The sequence below is a fragment of the Rhagoletis pomonella genome, unplaced genomic scaffold (assembly GCF_013731165.1).
Source record: "Rhagoletis pomonella isolate Grant_MI unplaced genomic scaffold, Rhpom_1.0 Rhpom_scaffold_02721, whole genome shotgun sequence".
NCBI classification, from domain to species: domain Eukaryota; kingdom Metazoa; phylum Arthropoda; class Insecta; order Diptera; family Tephritidae; genus Rhagoletis; species Rhagoletis pomonella.
In genome coordinates, this window is record NW_023461274.1 from 1 (window position 1) to 24751 (window position 24751).

At 35.3% G+C, this 24751-nt stretch overlaps 1 protein-coding gene across 1 annotated transcript; it reads right to left on the reverse strand.

Moving 5' to 3' along the window:
- Window positions 1-5: 5 nt before the first annotated feature.
- Window positions 6-10044, reverse strand: LOC118753662 (acetylcholine receptor subunit alpha-like 2; the record flags this gene model as incomplete). Its single annotated transcript, XM_036488535.1, has 4 exons — window positions 8759-10044; window positions 3234-3388; window positions 931-1111; window positions 6-83 (listed from the first exon to the last, which is right to left on the reverse strand). Coding segments are annotated over exons 1-4 (648 nt in total), but the record flags the coding sequence as incomplete, so codon positions are not given.
- Window positions 10045-24751: the final 14707 nt, after the last annotated feature.

Here is a 24751-nt window from a genome sequence, read left to right on the forward strand (position 1 = left end):
CTAGGATAATATTCACGCAGATCTATGCCGATTTCGACTTTGTTATCTTTGTCGTTCCTTTGATTGATGTGCTTTAAATCAATCTGTGATAAAATGTACGAAAAAAGACGAAATATACAAGAAGAGAATGATAATTGTATATAGTGGAAATCGCAATGGTAAAGGTAATGCTTATTGTAATGGTAATCGTAAGTGTCATTGTAATGGCAGTCGTATTTTTCCTGTTTTCCTTCGTATTCAACTTCGTATTCGCCTTCGTGTCGGTATTCGTTTTCTCATGCGTCTTCTTCGTCTAATGTTTGTCTTCGTTCGTGATCATAGAGATATATCTCCGTCTTCAGCTTCTGAATGGTCCTCAGTTTCGTAATCGCTTCCGTCTATGCATTCGTCTCGGTATTTCTTTTGGTCTTAGTCTTCTTATTCCTCTGCGTAATCCTTTTCGTATCATACGCCTCACCACTTCGTCGCCATATTCGTAGACAGTCTTCGCGTTCATATTCGTTTGCGTCTCACCTTCGTCTCCGTGTTCGCCTTCGTATGTGTTTTCACGTTCCTCTTCGTATGCATGTTTGTTCTCGTGTTCGTCTTTGTAGCCGAAGCTACTTTTGCTTTCTAAGCAAAGAATATGACTTAAAAAAAATAATACTATTATTTACTTAGCACAGAACAAAACTCGAAAAAAATAACGATTATTTTCCAGGGAAAACAAAAAAGTTAGAAAAAAATTTCCGAAAAAAATAACGATTAAAATTTTCAAGCAAAAAATAAAAAATTAAGGTTATTTTCCAAACAAAAAAAAAGGTGTAAAAATAACCATGTTTTTTGATCAATAAATAAAACTGACTAAAATGCTCAGCTTAACTTGAAGAGTTACTGATGCATATGTATCTGTTTTTTACTTAATCTCGTTTGGGTAATACAAGTATGTACCTGATCACCATCGTAAGTCCACGAACCGAATTTCATGAAACATGTCTGCTGATCGAACGGAAAATAGCGCACATCAATTTCACAGGATGATTTGAAAATGGCCGGCGGAGTCCAAACCACCTTGCCCGTGTAATGAAGGATGGCTTTTGTCATGGTGGTGACAACGTATTCACCATCGGCGCTGAAAAAAAAAAAAAAAGTTACATATATTTTTGAAGTGTGGTTAGGCTTTGTTGGCTCAATATAGGCAAATGCAACTTAAACTTAGCTTCCTTAAATAACAAAAAAAGTATTTTGTAAGAGGATTTAAAAATTTCTGCCGCAAAGTATGCAACATAAAATCGTATACTCGTAGAAATATTTTCCAAATTTTTTTTCAGTGTACGGTTGTGTTCAAAACGCCCGAGCTGGCTAGTTTAAACTGAGATTATTTAGCCAATCAAATGACAGCCAGATGTTAAATATAAAGGCAGTTTAGGTAATCTAAGTTTAAACTGGCACTGACCCTAAGGGTACAAACACACAGAAAGCGGGGCCGATCCGAGCGAAGCTGTTCCGAGCGGAGAGAACCTTTCAAATTCTTGTAACAATATACCAGTTTTCATAAAGCAGCTTTTCAAAAGCGTTTTAGACCTCATGCAAAGATTTTTTTTTTAATTTTCGCTTCGCTGTATCAAATTTCTGCGTGTTACATGAAGTGTAATTTATTTCAATAAAACTCAACATTCTTTAATTCAGCTAAAGACATAGGAATTCTTCTAATTTTTTAGCGCTCCTCAAAATATTTCAAAAACCTGTTTCTTACGATACATTTTCAAATACCTTATTCCCTTAATTCAAGCCAAATTTGATTTTTAAAATAGCCGGCAACCCTTCTACATGCAGTTTTGAAATAAAGCCTTTACCTGTAGATACCCATATTGTAATAATGCCTGAAATTATTAAATACATAATTTGAAGTCAATTTTCTAAACAGGTGGCAACCTTATTAAACCTCTTTGATACATAATTATTATTATTATTTTAATAAATAATTTAAATTACTAAATATTTAAAATTGAATTTAATTATAAAACAGGTGGCAACTTTTTTCAACCACCTCAATAATACTCTAAATGTTCAAGCTAAAGGTTCTTAACAATATATTCTTAACAATAAATAATAAAATTCGACTAGACTTTTCAAACATGTGGCAACCCTTTTGAAAATATTTTCAAACTGCAAGCATTTTAAGCGTTGTAATTCAAACACTGAGTTCCAGTGCTCTAACACAAAATTCCCAGAGATATGCTGTAAGAAAAATTTCGTTTGTATGGGTGGTACCACGCCCCCCCCTTTTAGTCCAATCGAGAGAAAGACATCTTAAGTTGGAGTAAATGACGTCAGTGTGCTAAATTTCATTATGATCGGTTGTGTAGTTAAAGCGTGAAAGCATAACAAACAAACAAACTCTCCAGCAAAGTCAAATAAGTAGCTCAGCCGCTTTTCGTTGAAGGTAAGATTTGTGGCATCATTTCAGCTGATTCCATGCGATAAGCTTCGCTCCTCATTGTTCAGTGTGAACACATATAGCTTTCGTGGGCATTTCGTTATCTTAAAAGCGCCTATTTTAATATTACAACGCTTTTCCAGACACCTTTGCTATAAACAAGTTGGGGTGCGGATTAATATACCTACGGTGTGCATTCTGGAAAGGACATATCGGACGAACCATTCCTTGTCAATTCCTCACTTTTGCACTTTCTCTTGATTCCCAGATGTCCAGGCGCCTACACGCATATATGAGATAAATTTTGTAATGCTGGGTTATCTCTTTCAGAGATATACGCCATTCAGTAAGGGACCTTGCATTGTATCTGTGAAGTGTAAAGGTTTGAAAGCTGTTTGACTAGCATAGAAGATAATAAAGACTCGTTTTTCTCATTAGATCTCTCGCTTACATAATTCTTCTTTATATTTCAGTTCCTGTACTTTAGAGCATACTTAACCAAATTTGATGCTTGATGCTTTAAATTTACGTTTACGTTTACGTTTTTTTACTTTAATACTAAAACAAAAAAATATTATAAAAATATCTATTCAATGTATTTTTAATTTTCTGAGTCTTCATAGGGTAATTTGAACTTTTCCCCTGTACGACACGTCTTAATTGACTCCAATCGGAACCAAAATTTATATGTCAAACCTTTGACCGTGGTATTACCGATTGAGGGGGTGAGACTGAAAAGAGCGTTAATTTGATTTTTTAAGGACCACCCTAATGTATATACATACGTGTCTAAAAAATTCTAAAAAATACTCACTTATTATAGAGCACTATGTCCGGCAGCCAGATATGCTCCGATGGCACATACAATTCCGTTACACCGCCATACTCCGAAGGATCCCACTTAAATTTGTGATCCTGCCATTCGTGTTCGAGCCAAACGTTAGTTGTTAAAATTTGATCTTTTAAATTCTGTAAGAAATGTGGAAGAAAAAAAGCAATTAACGCGCGCCCAAAATTTGACATTGCAAGTCAAATATCGCCATTAGGATCGCACTAAATTACTCAACGCCTCAGCAATAAAAAGATGCACAAGAAATGGAATAATGAAAGAATTTAGTTGATTGAAAAAAAAAAACAAAACACTTGAGAAACTGCGAAAATTGAAAGAAATTCGCCGGCAATGCTATCGTCTCGCCTGCTGAACTCCACACTGCCTGCAAGCGCCTGATTGTATGCTTCGATTTGCTCGCTCTGCTCATTTAAATTCACTATTTATTTCATTTGCCACGTTTTCGTTTTTCGTTTTTCATTTCGTATTTTTTATTTGATTTTCTTTTTCCTATAATTGCTGACCTTTTGTTTCAAAGTGGAAATGCTCTTAATTTCGCCGTCATGTCCTTTTCCATTCATTGCTGTGCAAATGAAAAGTCTAATTTCTTGACTATTAAATAATGTATTTGTATGTATGTATGTACTATGCATCTGCGCAAGTGAGAAGAAGTGTGGTTGTATGTATGTGTGTATGTTTTTTTTCGCACTATTTTTCATTCACTTTTGCATAGTAATTGCTTTTATGCATTGCCAATATATATACATAGATTTGCTTGTTAGCTAGTTAGTTCTTTTATATGCTTGTATGTTTGTATGTATGCATGTAAATACGTGAGTTTGCGTCTATTTGATGCCTTCAAATTGCTGTTGAATTGCCACTTTTGTGTCCTTTGTTGCCAATAAAAGGGTCAGACGGTGAAATTATTTTTGCTGATAGTGGCGTTAAAATGATTGACTTGAAGGCTCAAAACAGTTTTCATCGCACCTTTGTGTCTGTGTGATAGCTATTGTGTGCGCACATACACGTGTGCAAATGCTAAAAGTGCCGTCAAACGGAAGCATAAAAAACGGATTCAATTTAATTTTGGAATCACTGATAAACACGCAATCGGACAGGCAAGCAGTTACTTAGTCGGAAATACCCTGAAAATTTCAGATTTTAAGGTAGGTGTGTTTTGCAGAGCGAAAGATAAAATTTCAGCAGAGTAAAAATGTTAAAATTGATATCGTGTTTGGAACGGTTTAAGTATTTACATGTATTTTATGGTAATAATATGACTTATTGTGGCTTATACACATATGTACATACATAAATACACAGGCATCGCTTACGTTTTTAAAAGTGAATTAACTCAAGATATCTTATTTTTCATATTATACCGACAGCATTTCGAGGGCTCAGAAAATCTGTCTCAGAATTTGGCGGAAGAACGCCTTATCTCAACATATTTTCAATATAAAATAGGGTGTTCTTGAACAAAAATCTGAGATAGGTAATTCGCCAACCAAATTCTGAAGTAACGCGCTCTTGAAAAATTTTTTGAGATTCGTTTTCCGGTCGAATCTCGAGATAGGTCGAAATATTTTTTTTTTAAATTTTTAAAGTAAAGTCTCTTAAAAAGAAGATAATGCAGAAACTGTTTAATGCAGGGACGGATTTAGGGGGGAAAGGGGGTTTGTGGGCATTGCGCTATTTCCTCACTTTCACGAGTCGCGCATTGTCACCAGTCGAACCTCTGGCTTCACTCTTCATTTCTTCGGGCTAGAGGAAAAGGACGAGTTGAAGAGTAAATCTGATGGCAGAAACTATAGGTACGGAGCAGGACGTAAAAAAATCAGGACAATTACATTGAAAATGCTGAATGATATTATCGGCGGTCAATTTTCGTCCCATTTTTGGATCAGCATTTAGAAGAGCTTAATTTAAAATTTATGGAACACAGAGAACTACTGACAAAGATACAAAACGTAATTCCAACAAAATGAGCAGAGCATAATGAAGAAGCGTCGGACAAAACCGGTAATGTCTTTAGGGAAGTATGGCCGAACGACGCATTATGGCGCCTCTGCCGCAAAAACGTTGCAAGACTCAAAATTTTGATGAAATCGCTCGTTAAAGAGAATACACGTATCTAATAGAAAATTTTCCAGGGATTACGAAAATATAATCTTCATTAGTCAAGTCCCCATATGGAGAAAAATGTGTATTTATTGTTCTAATTCGTCATATTTTAGATTGTGTCGTAATTGTGTGTAAAGTGACCGGTTGCTATTTTTTTTTGTACTTTAGCGAAAGGTACTTCTATTTTTGATATCAGTAAAAAGAAAAGTTAATTTTTTTCTAAAAGCTGTTAGATCTACCTGTTTTCCGTCAAGTTTATTTTTCGACCCTTTTTCAACTTTGGTAGAAGATAAAAAATGTCCTCTTTGAAATTGAGGGTGGTTATTTGCTAAGTATTAACTTACCCGATTCAAATTTTCCTTCTGCGCCTTGCTACGCCTTTACTTTCTACATCAATTTAGGTGAAACACCCTTGGCTGAAAAACGCGCCTAAGCAGGTTTAAGGCGGGGGAGGTTGTTTGTAACAGCCAAAATGAATCAAGATAAATATGGACAAATGTTCAGAATGAAAAAAATAAATCGATTAAGCGGTGACCGACCGTCTGTGCGCACGATAACTTCTTAACATCTTTTGAGCGTAGGATGGACGGTATTGAAAATGGAAAAAATCAACCAATAATCCCATATAACGGTAGTTTTCAGACATATGGAAACTGCGATATTTAAGTAACTACTGAAGGTTATTCACTCAAAATGACATTTGCAATGATTTTTAGACGAAAAATGCGAATATTATAAATTTTTGGGAAATGGGCGTGTTTACATGTGTATATCTCGGTAACTGCTCCACCAATTTCTTCCCAACTTGACACAGTTGTTGGTCTCGTTAAAGCATACCAAACAGCTGAAAATTTTTAAAACGGACAATAACCCGATCCTTAAAAGTATCGATACCAGAGAACTTGATCCTCAAAAGTACTCGATACTTCCCAACACTAAGCTTTAATACTTATGACAATACACATTTCATTTTATTTATTTAGTCGCGGCTAGAACATCGTCGCGTACACATGTGTCGCTACTCACTTGAGTGCTGACCCCATGCGACCACTACGTAACATTTTTTGACGGAGGTAAGTTTTTAATTTATTTTTTAAGCTTGAAGTCGAAATTATGTTTTTTTTTACGTTAATGACAATACCATACTTTAATATATTTGCGACTAATTGTGTGATTTTCTTTATGCGCCTAATTAAGGGTTAAGAAAATTTAACATTCACGTGCTCGGTAGCATACATTTGTAGCATATTCGCCGAAAATTTATAATAAATAAAAGAATTGCACTACAACTGTGTCCGAGTAGCTTCCTAAAAATCCATTCTAAGCAGTTTTGGCTATTAAGCCTACAAAAAACTTTATTTCCGAGACCTTCGAAACCGTTATTTTTAAAATGACTCTCTCCTGGCCAGTACTAGGTACCATATAACAGCGTGCGACACTAAATTTTACCTACACAAAAATTAAACTACGTTTTTATTTTTTCACTCTGACATCAGGACTTTGAAATTTCAAGGATATGGTAAATTCAAAAATTATTAAAAAAATCAGTGCAAAGTAGAATAACAATATCAGTGTCAAACAAAATACAAATCTCTGTAAAATTTAAAGAAAATTAAATGTGCTGGTACACAAGGACGAGAGGGTATTGAAATTGTTCTGTTAAGTTAATTAGATAAAAAATGATTTAAAGGAACATTTTCAATACATTGAAATTGAATTCTAAAAATTTGTCTCTTTATTGAATGCGTATACTGCTATTTCACATCGCTCTAAATTTTTTAAATAATGTTTTCAATTTTTCGTATCTTTTAATATTCAAAGTCCTTTAAAAAAAAGATACTTCAGAGAGAAAACAAGAAACTCAGTTTTGCTATATTTGGCACCTAGTTTCGCGAGTATGTAGATATGTATCTATATTGTTAGGTAGGTATTTCGAATCTTGTGTTTGGAAAACAAGATGCGAGTTTGCGACGCACATACTATTACTCACCGTAAGCGTGTTCATATGTTAGAATGATTCTCCCTACAAATTAACGCTGGCTACCAATGTAGACTTCCGACCGTTTACGCGAGTTTTCACTCCCGAGAGCATGTAGGTTAATGAAGGATATTTTTGCACATACAGCAGTATGCATTTAGGCGCCTGGCTTTAGTAGTCGCACCTACACATATATGTTATGTAATGAAATAAAGTAAATAAATAAAAAAAGTAAAAAAAAAATTATTTTTCTTATTGATTTTTTAGGTCCAAAAGTAGTTAGTTACAAGTTAGTTGACATCTAGTACAGAGATACCCACCCTTGACTACATCTACTGCAGACTTTTTCGCGGGCATCCCCATAGAAATATTGTTAGCTTTCCTCAAAGCAAATAAGTTCCTTCCTAATCAACTTCAAGTGAACTTATAGTTAGGTTCATTTCCCGCAGGGTAGTTCTAACTCAGCTGTGAATACTGCTTGTGATATACATATGCAGCTGGCCTCAATAATGTGTTAAGGGCTATTGCAGCGTTACAAGATTTTTTCAAGACATACTCAATGTCACGAAGCGGTATAAACGTTAACTGAATTTCAGCCAGAAATTTTCGAAGCTTTTGAAGAGATTGCGGTACGGAAAAACGAAAAGTCAGCCACATAAACTTCCCAGTTCCTGGCTCCCATTTCTACGTTGGATGCAACGTCGATACTGGGAGCATTTAAGTTTACTATGGAATTGCATTCTATATTCCACTCATCGATACGAACATAATTCATCTTCAGAACCGTTTTATCAAAAACAAATCTGGTTTTGAAAATTTCGATGTTTTGTTCCTCAAAAAGTTGTTAATGCAAGAAACTTTATGAATTTTACGAAAGTGTTCAGTGGTCAAAATATGGAGCCAAATTTCGACATTCGACTACGGTATATTTGTGCGATATTTGTTATTTATTTCGAATCCCTGAGCACAATATTGAGTATTTTTGTTCGATGGGGGGTTTCGCCCGAAAATCACCACCGTGAATCCGCCACTGACAAAGAGGGAGGATGCTAATGGTATCTTCGATAAAGCGGTACGATAATTTTTTTTCATTATGTCATTTCAGTTTCAAAATCCAAACTAAGTAACTTATTCTTATAGACGTTAGATCTATAATACACAGAATAATACAAATTGATGAAATGAAGCCAAAATCAGAGGTCTCAAGACAGACGCTCCAATCGCTACTAGCAACCAACAATCATGTCGGTAAATACTCAAGGTTAAAGTGCCCCCCTTCATAACTTAAATAAATTCACAACAATAAAATGCAAATTCAAGACCATTTCCACAATATTCTGAAGGGCCCTATTGATTTATTACTATTACAAAGAGTATAGTTTTCCCCTCGTCCCACCTACACACTTACCAAATCGATCAGCTGTGACAGTCGCAATCCGAGCTTTACCAAAACAGTATCCGTATTATTGCTGACAGGTCGTATGAGGCGATTGTAATTGCTGAGCAAGTCATCGTAGAGTCGTTTGGCATCCGGATTCGCGTGCACCTGAACGACACTCTCGCACAGCAACAAAAACACAATCAAAAGGCAAACAAATTTGCAATTTAGCCAAAAAGTGGCTAAATTGCGTAGTGACGACATTCTCTACACTGTGCGTATTTTATGGGCGATCAAATGCATTGAATAGCGTTTAAAAGAATTAAATAGTTCAAATACGCTCACACACACGCACACACTCATAAACAAATGATTGTCCTTCCGCTGAATTTCAATGCATAACTACAGGCGTGTGAAAGATTTTTACGAGGAGCGCATATATGTATCTGGTATGTTGTGTTGTATTTGCCCTAGAGCCGGTTGCAGCAGCGGTTACCGCCTATTTTCGCTGCACTTGCTTTCTGCACGCTTCGTGAATTTCGCTTTTTTTATGTTCTATTGTTTATTTTGTTTAGTTGTTGTTGGTAACTTTGTGTTGCGCTCCTTCGCGTTTCGTTTCTGTTGTTGCCTTTTATTAGTGCCTTTGCTGTGACGTCTACGCCAGTTGTGTACTAAACCGATGTACTAAAAGTCTGTTACAAGTGGCGAGTAAACGTCAGCAATAAGTGACAGCTGGCAGCGTAGCATGAAGGCTCTTGGCCCTTAATTGACAGCGGCGCGCCGCAACTGAGAGTTTGTCGCGCGCCAGCTGAGCGCGCGCTTGAGAGCGCAAATGTTGTGCAGCGCTGACGTTCGCCTTGCGCACGTTTTACCGTTGAGTGTGTGTGTGTTTTTGTTGTTGTTATGCTTGCTGGATGCTTGTAGTTGTACGTGTGCCACTATTTTTTGCGTTGTTGACTTGTGTCATTGACTTGGTAGTTGGTTGTGGCGGCAAAGCGCCTAAATGTATGCAAAGAGTTTTTGAGTATTTATTTTGTTTTATTGCAGTCTCCCATTCCTTTTCGAAAAATTTAAAAGAATTCAACTCAAAAGTTCGTTTTCATTTTCCAACTGCTTTAAACCAGTTTTCGTCACTCGCTAATGCATTTCACATTTCACTTTTGCAATCGAATTATATTTTGCTTTTTTAATTTGCTTGCTTGAAACACATTTTTTCAGCGTTGTCTTTCCATTGTCATCTGAGCTACTTTCGTGCGCTCGAGACGCAGCGCATCAGCACCGTTGCTTGCGCAAAAATATCAAAAACCGTACTGAAGCGCTGAGTATTGTTTTTGTAGCGTCGCTGCCATAGCCGCCAGGACATAGCAAGCGCCACAGTGCCGCATCGGTTTTGTCGCTTTGGAAACAAAAAGTCTTTGCTGCTTATTCTCCTCGAACTGATGGATGCTGCGAGAGCGGCGTGCCATTTTAAAGGTACTCACAGCTCAACGCTCAAACGAGAGTGTACTACTGAGTGTATAGCAATGATGGTGGAGTGGAAGGGCGTGCTCATAGAGAGCGCGAGGAGCAATATGCTTGGAGTTTTTTAAGTTTGTTTGTAGCTAATTTATTACATTTTATGGGCGTGCTGCGCTAAGCATTGTGCCCGGTATCTAATGGCTGCTTGCGGCTGATTTTGGTACTCGGCAGTTATTGGTATATGCGATTTGAATAACATATTAGGCAGCATGTTTTGCGGATATGCCGAAAGTTGATTCTGTGCGAATTAGTCAGATTTTAGTTTATAGAGTTTATTAAAAAAAATATATATATATTTCTAATTTTTTAATAATCCTCAACTATTAATTTCTATAATCAATCACTAACTTTTTACAAAGAACTTTTGTAACTTTTTTTAATTGCACTTCTTAATTATCTCATTTACTTTATATTATTTAATATTTTTTTACTTAACTCACGAAAAAAGCTCTCTTTGATACTCTTACATTTCTGTGTTCGCATGGAAAAGTAGCTTATGTCGAAAGGCTGGCTTTAGTATAAATCGGCATTCGCAGCATACGATTGCGAATAACTTACGGGCGCTAAGCCGTTAAACAACTTTTAGCAAATAAACGTGCAAGAAATAGTTCCGATACTACCAAGTCAATATTCTTTTTAAGTCTCATCAAAAAATTCCTTGTCGTTTAAAAAATAAAGGGAATGCCGCATTATACTAAAGCCGGCCTTTCGACATAAGCTACTTTTCCATACGAACACAGATTTATCCCTCTCGGTTTATGCCTGTTAACATGTACAGGAGTTTCTCTTAACGTTATCGTTTACCAGTTTTTAAACTCTTCGCGTGAGCATCCAAAAAGTCTCCAAAAATGCTACATATTTCTTAACATTCTAGCCACAGCCCACTGCAAAACTAATTCCTTTGTACTGACATCAAAAAAAGTTTCAGAGGTTTTAGCCTGCTTTTCTATATATGTATGTATGTAAGAAGGTGTGTCAAGCCTTTTTAAAATGTTGTTACTCAGGTCAGCCATATGTGTGTATCCTCATTTTTGCTAAAAAATTTACTGAAAAATTAAAACAAAATTATGCGTGGATCCCACGCTTGACCGAAGTGATTTTTTTTACCTTTACCTTTATAGTTCACCATAATATATGATTACTTTACTTCATAATATTGAAAAATTATCTCAGCCCTAATCGCAATCGTAAACTTACTCCTATTCCTAACCCCAATCTTTTCTTAAAATAAATCTAAATTATAAACTTAAATGTGATGATTTTGTTGGTAGATTTTTCCGACAGTGTAGAAACATTATTTGTTTTGTAACGAATTTCCGTCGTAACTTGGCAAGTTTGGTTTGGCGAAAATTCGGTATCGACATTGCGCCCTGATCAGTGTTCTTGTGCCTTCTTAATTTAATTATCATTATTAGTGTTATTCTTAATCTTATCCTTACAGCCAGTTTCACCAAACTATTTAAGTGGAAATTAACTTTAATTTAATTTTTTATTTAAATCTCATTTTAATTATTTTCAGTTTCAATAAACTATTTATTTAAGTGAGTAAAAAGTGGTTGTAAAACAGACTAGGACTAGCTTTCGCTTTCATTTGTACTGAGAGCTTTTGAAAGCTTTGGCACGCTGTGTTGTAAAAGCAGGGCTGGTATACAAGTAAGCAGCAGATGCACAATGATCAGGTGATTAAACGTGTAACACCTCTGAGTGTGGTTATTCTGATTTAACTTTTATTTAAGTGCAGAGCATAGGTCACTTAAATCAAAATTAAAATTGATTGGTGAAACCGAAATTAAAGTAATTTTCACTTAAATAATTTGGTGAAACTGGCTGTTAATCTTAATCTTAATCTTTTTCTACTTTTTAAATCCTAATATATTTGAATCGCTATCATATTCAAATGATAACCCTGATCTTATTCTTAATCTTAACCCTAATCTTATTCTTAATCCTAATCTTGATTTCAATATCAATCTTAATCTTAGTCTTATTCTTAATCCTAACCTTAATTTTCTTAATTCTTATCTTAAACTTAATCTAAATCAGAAACTATCAATAGTCGGCACTAACGATAGTGTGCGATAGTTCTTTAGAAGCAATCGTTAACTATCGATAGTTTTCGATATTCTTCTAAACTTACAATTTGGCTTTGTATTGCTCTGGGCCAATTTATAAAAAAAATTTTTTACAAAATCAGTAAATAGCTATCTTAGAGTGAATAGTTGCTAGGTCCATGTTTTTTAATTTTACACGAGAGGAAAAAAACACTTGCTTCAAGAATTTTACAAAACTTTTAATCAAATATTTTCCGCGTTTAAAGCAAAGCAAAACTCCATACGAATCAGAAGGATTAGTTAAAAAATTTCCTTTTAGAGCTACATATTTATTTCATTCAATATCAATTCTTCAATTCTTATCAGATATTTACCTTCTTTAATTCTTTTCACGAATCTATACATATATAAAGCACCCGCTGAAAAAAGAAAATGCGGGCAAAAGTACGCTGCCGAACTATCTTTTATTAAAAGGTGATGCCAGGTTGTGTCAAATGCGTATGCAAAGTGACAATAAGCGTATAACAATAATGTAAGAAAAACAAAAATTATCAGAAACTATCGACAGTATTGAAAACACTCGATAGCGGTACGATAGTCCGAAACCATAGATAGTGTCGATAGTGTCATCGACAGACCACATCGCCAAATGCCATACCACGTATAAGATAGTCCGTAGTAGTGGTTTGCTAACTAAACTCACTAAATATGACCTTCTACTATAATTATTTACTACTAAATATGTGAAATTTTTTTATATGCCACCTCATGCTATGTACGTATAGTTAAATTAAATTCGACTTTCCAAAGAGGTGGCCACCCTTTTCAAAGTATTTTCATACTAAAACCTTTTTAAATCTCTTTTTTCTGGCAACCATATGATTGCTTTTTATGCAATTACCTAATTCCCTTAATTCAAATTGAATTTGACTTTTTAAACGAGAAACTCTCCTACATGTGGTCAAGAAATAAAGCCCTTTCAAAATAGTGTTGATTGATACCAATTTTGTAATAACTGGTTTTTTTCAAAAAAGTGAGCGCTTCTTGCATATCTACAATATAGATTTCTTCCCAGTTAGAATGGCATTTGGAACCGTTGTGCTGCGTCTGGTAAAATTAGCGAATGGCCCGAAAAAGTCCCTTTTAATAAGGATATTTCTTTTCTCTTCCAGACGTGGAGTTTCAAAAAATGAAACGCTGTTTACAAATGGCGATTGGTTACCGGGATTTTTTTTGGAAGAGGGCGGCTCCTTTTATTGTCCATTCACCAACTTTGTAAAAGTCCCCAATATCTATGACATTATCTATGGTGAGTCTACAACTTTTTGGACTGCCTGACTTCTAGTGAATTAAAAGACTTGTTTCCCCCACTGCAGGTCTTATAGCGAGGCTCCCGGGGTGCCTACTCCATGATGTACGCTAAAGTAGTTGAGCAGCGGAAAAGATGTCCACCTACTCACTTCAGGTGATGAAATGGTTCCTTCGACTCGTCTCAGTCATCACTGGTACCTGGCTTGGGGTTTGTTGAGATAAAAACCAATTATTTAGTAGCAGTTGACAACCGTCTGGGAAGCAATTCAGCTTTAATGACGACAATCGTTTGGGGTAGTACTTAAATATTCATGCAAGGTGTATGATGAATGCCTAAAGCTAGAAGATTATCCAGACAAAAAAGAAATATTCCAACCAAGCACCCATTAAGATCACTTCTTAGTGATAGTTTTGCAACTATTCGAAGCTTTCAAAAAGTTTTGCATATCTAACTGCAATCAAATTTACAAACTTCAATTAATTGTGCTGCCAAAACGACTATCGACTACCGAACCCTTTCGAAATTCCCTTATCAGCATGGCAAGCAATAATACAACAGAATAACAATATTTACACGTGAACAACAATAATAAAACAAACAAGTTCCATTCGGTGAACACTAATTGACAAGGTATGTCATAAAAGTGACAACCGATACCGTTGTAGCGAAGTTGTTAGCGTTTTAACAGCGCAAAAGTCAACACTTGCTTGACTGCGTAAAAGGCCAACAAATAAGGGAAAAAGGGTAATGGCCGCGAAAGCAAAAGTAATTGCTAAGGGATGTGGAAAAACTTGAATTTATGAGAAAGTGGGGTTGTGCGCCGAAATGTATGCTGCGAATAGTGCGTTAATAATGCCTAAAAGCTGTAAACAAAATAAATTATCGCGATGAAAGTTGAAATAGAGAAATGTAGCAGCAGGCAGGCAGAAGGACGCCTTGGGGCACGGTTTCATCGTGAGAAGAAAGAGGCAGGAAGAGTGAAATAAGACAAAACAAAAAAAACAAAAAAAAATACAGCACCAAAGGGTTAAATTTGTAATGACTTGCAGGCTGTTGGAAAAGCTAAGTGAGACTGCGTTCTTGGCTGCTACACACATACATACATACATGTGATATGCAAATGTATTTGTATGTATATGTATGCATAAGCACTTGCTCGTGTCAAAAGTATGCTTCGCAGTGTGCGTTGGGAGTACAACGAAAACTCAATTAAAATTTAAATTTCGCAACGCAACAAAGTAAATGACAAAAGTTTTGCGTGATTGCTTGGCATAAAGCAAAAAGCACACTCACACACACACACACACACAAACGGAAGAAGAAAAAACTATTACATAAATAACTAAAAAGAAGGCTGCCGAATACTTTGTAAGCTGCAGCCAACTTAGTGGGAAGGGAGTGACACGCATCGATAGGTTAGTATGTATGTATGTGGGTACATAGGGACGACAAACATTAATAATTTCCACTGTAAATGCGTATTTAAAGTGGTTGTTCTGCATGCACTGCTCTGTTCCATGTTGCTAAGGTAAAATTATAAGATAAACGATTGATACCTGCAAGAATAAAGCTCGGAACACTTTGACGACAGCAAGCGACAAGCAGCATCTGTCAAATTTTAAATACACACGTTCTTACGGACACAATTATTTTGACGACAGCACGACATCTTGGCTGCAGGACTGCAATTGTCGACGTCGCCAAATTAAATCTATTTCTAATTTTGCCGGCGACAATGAGTAGATGTAGTGCTGCAAAATTAAATTGTCGCAAAATTAATCACATATTCTTGATTGTTCATGTTTTTCTTATTTACTTAAATAAAAATACACAATTTGTGAAATAAATATACCAAAATGTAAAACTTTAAAATCAGCTATTTGCTATGTCGCTGAGGTCTTCAAAATGTTTAAGAAGTTGGCTTCAAGGCGACATTTGTCGACAAAATGATGTCGCTGTCGTTACGTCGTGAAGTTGCAGTCGTCAAAGTGTTCCGAGCTTAAGCCACGGCAAAGAGAACAACTGAATCTTGTACGCCAAAAAGCTAAAAAAAAGAAACAAACAATGCAAAATTTCAAGTGATTAATAATTCCCAATGTGTCCATTGTCGACTTCCGTCTGTGTCGTGTTCGCCGCCTTTGTTGTCTTCATTACTTTCAAAGTCTTCCCTCGTCAGAGGTAACAAGCAAGCGAAGAAAGCGCAAACGTGATTGTCTGCATGCAGGCGGCCGGCCATCTCTATTTGTGTGTGTGTGTGTGCGGTGCGCGTGTGCCTTTGTGGTCGGTTCATTTATGCTTTTGGTTTTTTTTTTCGGGTGCGTGCGACACCCGCAAGGAAATGAGAAAAGTTTTCACTGTTTGGTTGGTGGCGTTGAACCAGTGCTTAGCTGAGTTGCGTTCATTTGACTTGGCTGCGTTGATTGCACTTAATACTCGTACTCGTACTCGTACTCGTGTGTGTAGGGCGTTGCAGTGGGGCGGTGGGGCGGCTGTATGCTTGTGTGCTTATGGAATTGTGTTTTTAAAGTAAATATGTGTATGTGACAGTTAATTTATTGCTGTTGTTGGTTTTGTTGTTGCTGTTAATATTGTGCACTTCCAACCGTTTTTCGCTTGGCTTAATGCAATTTAGCTTATCTCTTGTCTTTTTTGTTTTGTATGCAATTTGGATAAACTATGTGTGCGTAGTTTAAAGCAGAAGTAAATTTTTGAGTCATCAATTTAGGAAAATTTGGCCATTAAATAGGTACTTGGTACATGGAAACATGTGTATAAATATATGTATGTATGTATATGAGCAAACCTCACGTGTTGTTTTTTTATTGTCACTCCTTTCTCTTAGCAGAAAAAATTGCTAAAACATTCTTCTTGCATTTACTTCAATCAATGCAGATCTAGAAACAAGTAGAATAAAAAATATTTGAACAATTTCCGCCTTAAAACGTTTATTTATCCGAAAATTACGATATTACACATTTGGGAAGTTTTCGAATAGAATGTTGATATTAGAGGCAAGGGACGTTGGCATCAAATACAACATATCTGTGAAGTTTCAAGAGTGCGACACGATATTAAAAAACAAAATGGCGGCATGCAGAATATCTGTCGCAGCTATTTTACAATTGTTGAAATTTTACAAATATTTTTATTTTAATAAATTAAGATACTTCAAAATGTTAAAATTAAACGGTGAAAATGTTCCTCCTGCCAAATCGAACGAATCTAGAGTAATAAAACTAGAGTGCTACCAAATGCAAAAAAAAATCCAATGAGTAAGCGTTGACTATGATATGAGAAAGCAAAAACACGCTTTTATCGAAAATGTAACAAGTCGCCAGATTTGCTCATATAGGAAGCATCGCAATGTCTTGATCGGTAGCGGTAAAAACCTTACAAGTTAAGAAAATTAAATCGAATACCGTTAAATTTTCCAGATTTAACAATATTTCGAAAAATAATGGCGTTTTCTTTTCTCAATATAACGTTGCATTTATTCTGCCCTGTATCAGGGCTCTCTAATTTACGTGTTCTTTTCTCAACATTCTCAATGTGTTGTTTGTTCCTTTCTCAACATATTTCCCTCTGGCCCGATAAAAAAGCAAAATGTCCTGCCCTTGTTAACGCGTGAGAGTGAGTGTTGTGCAGCAGCTTTTTTTTGGATAAAACTATTTCACAGATTTAAGAATTCGCTGCACAGAGGCCTAATTATGCATATCTTGGCTGCAACGAGATAGTCATCTGAGGCGATCTTTGGGCCTACCGCCTATCACAACAGGATTGATTTGGTTTCTGGTTTTTCGATCCGGAGTTAGCCATGTACATAGCTCGATGGATCCTCTTATGCAGAAACCTAGCTCAACATACTACCATGTATCTGGCGTATGAAATAGTCCATTTCCGCAGTAAATACTGGAACATGCAGTTGGCACTACTACACTAAGCAACTTCGCGTCGACGCAAAATAGTGAGCGAACGGTGCACAACATAGCTTATGAACACGCTAGTGGCAATTTTTTAACCAAATATACATACATATGTACATATACATACACTTTGAAACTTATGTACTTTCTAAATTTTTCAGCTCGCATTTTTCCATCATCACAAACTCTTGAATATTCATGAAATTTGGCATGTTGTGTGCGCGTGCACTTTGATGGCTGCGATTTGCAGTTGCAAAAATTGTATTTTCTTAATTGCTGTAACATATAATATTTTTTTTTTGTGGCTGCAACCTTGTAGCATAACTTGTGATGCAACTGGAATTATTGTTGTGATTTTCGAATGACAGTCTAAAAGTTAGTTAAAGATACGGTCAAACCTCCGGAACCGTGCGATTCAACACTGAAAAAACGTAAAACTTTAAATTGAACGCACAAAAAAAAAAAAATTATACATCCAATTGTTTGAAATCCATTGAGGAAATATTAAATTATTGTGTGATTCCTTTTTTCTCAAATGCTTAAAGAGGTATAAGTAAAAAATGAAAATTTTTGAAAGCTCAATGTTACTTTTATTATTTGTCATGATTTGTGAAAGTCTCCGTTTTGCGCTGAAAAAGTTATATTCAAAAAAAGTTACAAAAGGTACCCAAAGTGATACATCAAAATTGTTATTTTAATTACTTTGATTGTTTATAAAAACTAAAATGACATCATTAAAAAAAATTAATAAGTCACAAGAACTCGTCACATTTGCTATCAAAATGGCCCAGGTTTTTTATAAAAAGTAAAATTACATTAATACAATTAATTTAAAGCTGAGTGACACAAAAGCCCACGGTTCCGGAGATTTGCCAATGTGCGAAAAAGGGGTAAAGTAACGAAAGTATCACGTATGCGCCATATTGGTCGATAAGCTTACTTAATGTCTTGCTGAATATTCATACATAAATATGTATGTGTAAGAGGTTCGTGGGGATTAGCTTTTTGAATTACGAAAAAAAATTTATTCCTAAAACAAAAGTAATTTTTGAAATTCCCAATATTTTCAGATGCACTAACTAATTATGCTTTTTTAAGACAAGTAGACTTTGCCTTCTCACATTTGCCCGCTTCCAAACGGGGTTTCGTTTGCTACCAAGAGGATACCTGTTGTAAAGCGGTGTCTTGTGGGTTGCTTGAAGCGGATGCAAGAGAAACGTTACTGGTCCCGGAAAGTCATACCTATTCACCGTAGAAGTATGCGACTAAATAACCAAAGTGTTTCATATCAACATTAGGTATATAATTCGTTTCAAAAATGTGATTGTTTTATTTTAAAAATATAACAACCACTTTTGAGATTTGCTAAACATTCTAAATACAAAATATGTAGGTAGTGTGTTATTGAATGCTAGGGAAAAAATCTCAAAGGGAATGTGAATGTAACATAAACTGGATATTAAAAAAAGAAACTTGATGTCGATTTTATATAACGAACCATTTTAATATATACGCAAAAAAAGACATTTTTATTTGTCAATACCAGGCGCTCATATCTATGAAGTAGCAAGCTTCCCTATTAACATTTTAGCGAACGTTCGAAAATGACTTTCGATATCCAATCAACTCATAACCAACCTTAGTTTTCGAACACTCATAGCATATTGGAAATACACTCGAGATGGGTTTGGAAAAAAAAAATGAAAACCAAGACAACAAGACACGAAGTGAAATTCAGGTCATTCTCGAAGGGAAGCATAAGACAATTACTCTCTCTTATTAAAATTTCAATTCGATAATGGGCTAGATTTCGAATTTGTAACGAATGAAAAATACATTGGATAATTTTACTGGAGCAAGGCCTAGTTCTCGATTCGATTCGCATCTTATTTGATTTCTATCCGCATACATTTGTTTATAGGATTTCTCAAAGTGGAATTTTGGAAATTTAAAAATTTATGCAAACATGTTGTATGTAGAAATATGTAGACAACTTGTTATTTCACACGTATTCGCGCCTGGTAATGGGAAATGAAAATATCGTTTGGACCAAGTAAAAATTGGTCAAAAATAGTAGCCCCTCGAAAAGAGAGAGATAGATAATCCTGAGCCCATCGACCCCGTCCAAATAAAAAACGAAGAAAAGTGCGATAGCGATCCGAAAATTGTCGCCAACTAGTTACAAATTCTCCCTCCTGAAGTATCGCAAAGAAGTACATTTGACTGTACTTCGAAGTACGAAGGACAAGAGCGAAAAAAGAAGTACTATACTTCCGAAAGAAGTACGGTTGGTTACATTAGCTATTATACATACATACATACACATATAGGAACAAATACCCAATTGAGGCATCTAAAGTATTAAAAAAAACAACCTAAAATTTGCCGAAGTATGATTAGGAAAATAACAGAAATTCAAACAATGCGTTTTACCCTTAATTCCAGTCCAGCTGTAGTTAGTATTATTGGACGACATTTAGCTTGATATTTAATAATTTTCAAATAAAAAATAAGAAAAAAATATTTGGCGCTAACCATTTTGCCAAGTGTTTGGCCGAGTCTCTCCTAATATTATAGCAAATTTTCTTATTTTACTAATTTCACTTGAAAACATAGTGATTGATGAAATAAAGTCGTGATTCCTGAATGACTGACATAAATTCATACATAGATACATAGACTAGTTAAAGACATATGCACATTAGCGCGCAGTAATATGTTTGGAGCAAAATTTACGAAGAAAATGTATAGCAAATTCAAATTCTGTGATTAATTGTAAACAAAAATGGCGCAAAAAGTATAAACAAAAAATGACGTTTGATCCTCCCAAAAAGTAGTATATTGTAACTTTTTTGGTCGAAATTTATTTTTAATTGCAGCAAAATATTTTTTTTTGCTTTCTAGGTTTTGTAAAGTAGGTGCTTAAATATGCAGAAAACACAAAAATTTTGTAAACGAAAAGTAAATTTCGTTCAGAAAAAATTATGATACACTGATACACGTCATTTTTGGTATATAGTTTCTTCGCCACTTTTGTTTAGAATCGAATGAAGAATTCCAATACGCTATGCACTTTTTCCGAGATTAAATTACACCGCCCTAATGTACATGCTAACATTTCTTCTTTCTTTTTGTTGCTATTCACTAAAAATTTTATAAATTGCACAAATATTTGCGGTTTTCGTTTTCTCGCTGCTAAATATTCAATTTTTTGTGCTCATTTTAATTGCAGTGAAATTGATTTTTGTGCGCTTGGTGCCAAAAAAGCATTTGTTTACCACACCAAAATGAAAATAAAAAATCAAAGCGCAAAAGAAATCATGTAAATTTGGCAGGCAATGTTGGCCATAGAACATATACATATGTACGCAATCAGAATTAAAAAGAGAAAACTGCGTAAAAATAATCAGTATGTTCCATATAATATTCTCACTAATTTTGCAATGGTTACTGCAGTGTATAGAAATTTGGTTTTACCGCAGTATGGTTTAAATACTACAAATTAAGTTGATTAAAAATATTTTGAGAGATAAAATCATTCGTATTTCTGTCATTCATAAAATTAAGCTACTTTTATTGATTTAATGTATACATACAGTGGCGGTCAAAAATGGACGAATGGTTTTTCGTTTTTAATATTTACAATATTATTCAAGCTAAATTTTTTAAAATATTTTTTTATAAAGATATGGTTCATGCTTTAACAAAAACTATATAAATCACACTTTCAAACTTTATACAGAACTTAGAAAAATTCCATAAATTTTTATCTAAATTTTGTACTTTTTAACCAGAATTTTTAGAAATTTTTTGGGTATGCAGTTAACAAGCTTATAAAGTTTTAGTAAAATAAGTGCAAGCACATTGATTTTTAATCATTTTTTTTTGCTGACGGCTTTTTCCGTTTTTTTCATATAAAAAGCGAAATTTAGGAAAACTGGCGTTGACTTTTTATTTTTATTGCAAAAGATCTTGCGCATATTTTTCCACATAAAATTCATGTTTATATGGAAAAAAGTGCAAAACGCTGTCACCAAAAAAAAAAATTATTAAAAATCAATGTGACTTTTTAGCCGCTCAAAACTTGCACTTATTTTACTTGAATTTTGTAAGCTTATTAACTGCATATCCCGAAAAATTCTAAAAATTCTGGTTCAAAAGCTCGAAATTTAGATAAAATTTGTGGAATTTTTCCAAGTTCTGTATAAAGTTTGAAAGTGTGATTTATATAGTTTTTGTTAAAGCATGAACCATATTTTTATAAAAATAAATATCAAACAAATCTTAGCTCGAAAAACATTAAAAATATTAAAAACGAAACACCATTCATCCATTTTTGCCCGCCACTGTATGTATTTGCTAAATAGTTTGCCACAACTTCACAGTGGTTCGGAGCTCACATTCAAAACGGCCATGACCGGTTGAACAGGCCTGCGAAATTTAACTTTTTTCTCTCTTCTAATAATTATTTTCGAGTAAAGCAGTGCTTTTTTCTAGCTAATTTAGAATTTTGAAAAATTTTTATGACAGGTCAAAAATTAATCAGCTTAAAATAAAATGTTTACTTATAAAAAAAAAACAATATTAATTAAAAATGCCTCTATTGAGACAAATAGCGTTTTATTTTCTCGAAACAATGCGCCAGGGCTGTCAAGTTTTCGTGTTCTTTTCTCAGCATCTTCACAAGCATATTGCGTGCTCTTTGTTTAAAATGTGGCACTCTGATAATGTTGCCATATAATAATGTGAAATTTTTTTCGAGAAAAGAAAACGCCATAAGTTAATCAGAAAACTTTTGGAAATTCAAAGCTAATGCTTGTTATACGCGGTAATACTAAGGAAAATGATAAAGGAATTTTCTTGGAAAATTTAGGTGACAGATTTTTTTATTAGTTTTTATTATGAGTGCTTTATAAAGATCGAGTGAGGATTAGACAAGAATAAGATATGCAACTGTGTAGTAGTAAGGGTATTTTTTGAGTTTTGAGTTGTGTCTTTATTGCAGAGGACCATCGTCGTGTACTTTGAAGAAACGGAACGAAATATTTTTCACAAAACGTTTTTGGTTTCAAAATCTAAAAATTACTTTTATCTTTAGGCTCTAGCGCCTAGGGCACAACACCCAGGCTCGAGGGCCTACTCTAAGCTCTCGTTTTCTTAGTCGAAGGAAAAAAGTATGTTAAGTCCTGGCCGCTGGAGTAGTTTATGCAAGCTGACCTTTCAAGAAATCTTGGAGATGCACTCCCATTCTAATCAACGAAACTCATTTTCAGTTAAGTTTTAAATAAATTACTTGTCCTTCGCTAATTTTTATTCAAGTTAGGTAGCTAAAAATAAAAAAAATTAACGACTAAAATATTTATGTATACATATATCACCTTCACTGGGTATTTTACCTCAAACTCTTTATCCACTCAAATTAAGATCACTCATACGCCCTGTGGTACCAGTGGCACTTCAATTACTTTACAGCGCTTACAATGCGGTAGACGCCTCCAACCGAGGGTAAATCATGATTAATTATTGAAAAGTGCATTTCTTTACTAAACTCTACCACATTTATTTTTTACAAAACTTATGCAGCACCAGAGACTTTGCAAGAAGAGGGGAACAAAGAGACAGCCATGTAAAACGTAATCCAGGCAACGGTGAACGAAAAAAAAAACTGCAGGAAGGAAGCAAGTATAAAGTAACCGCTTTGCAAAGGCAAGCAGCTTTAAAAATTTATTATTATTGGCATTTGCAATTACACTGCCGCATTTTATGCAAGCGGGCAATGGATAGTTGCGGCAGCTGCAACGCCCCGGCAGAATGGTAATGGGGTTCCACCTAAAAGTGTGCTACACTTTCGTTTTTAATGCGGCTAGCACAGCAGCTGCTCTCACATTACCGTTGTTGCCTTGCAGCGGTAGCAAAAATAGGACAAATGGCGTTAACGTATTGCTTCATTTGATGCGCACCGAGCGGGCGGCAGGCAGCAGCTGTTACAACTGGAAAATGCATTTTTTCTTAGTTGATTACTTTGATAGAGGTGAGCGGATGAAGGTTAAATGTTCAGTTGTGTCGGAAATATGGTTGGCAGCGAACATACATACATACGCAAATAGAATTTTGAAGCTATTTAAACCGTTCGCTCTGCGTTTGTGTGTTTGCATGGCCGTGAGTTAGTAAGTAGTAATACAAATGTCTTGACTGTTCGGCTCTGAAGACTGAGGGAGCCATTCAAAGAATTTGGAAATTTGTATTCTATTGATGAGCTGAGGGTTTTTGTACTAAGAAAAGGTGAAAGCATTGAAATGAGTACATTACTTTGATGATAAATTGATCGCCTTGTAAAAAAATAGTGATTACTTTCCACTTACACCGCGGTGGCATTAAGTTTCTTTCACTAATGAACTCCGAAAGTCCTGAACCTGGGTACAAATGCTCCATCACTGCATGCGTATGCATCGTGGCCCGTAGAATTTTTTGAAGAAAAATTTATTTTTGTTAAATGAGAAATAAATAAATGACAGAAAATCAAAAAAGTTCTTGCGGATACACTGCCGCTTAATTTACTGAGACCTGGTAGTGACAAATTAAGTGATCGATGTTCAGTAATCATTCGCCGGAAAGCCTATTCGCTTGTCATGTGTTTGCATAAGGCAGTGGGCCGTAGTGATCCCTATTACCAGCCGTAGTTGAGAGCGTTCCAATTACGGAAAAAATTTGGCTCTGTTAATATCCAACCTAGGCCATGCTACTTTGCTCGTTGGTTTGTCGACCGATATTTTATTAGCCAGTATGAATAAGTTCGTTCTAAGTAAGAGCTTGCACGTTGCCAGCGGTAAACCCACATAGTAAGAAGTGTTTTCCGCCCATAGGCAAGTACTTGACTTTGCAAATTGCTTGGTTCTCGGACACAGAAATATTTCGGAAAATGGCATTGTGAAAGAGCTGGAAATGAAAGGAACAGATCTTTGCGCAGTCAATTCGGCTGAAAATGCCGGCAAGCAAACTATCTTCAGACGAACTATGGACTGGTTTTATCAACGGACATCGTCAAGTAAGAGTATATGGAGACCGTAAAGACTGCCCCTCTTATGATTTCTAAAGCAGTTTCAGGAATGGGGAGGAGGTAAAGGGCACTGCCCGTCCATTTTCATTTGCTATATTCAATAAGCATGGTGAATGCACTTACCTCGACAAGGTAAATGACCAATATGATCCCTACAACTTC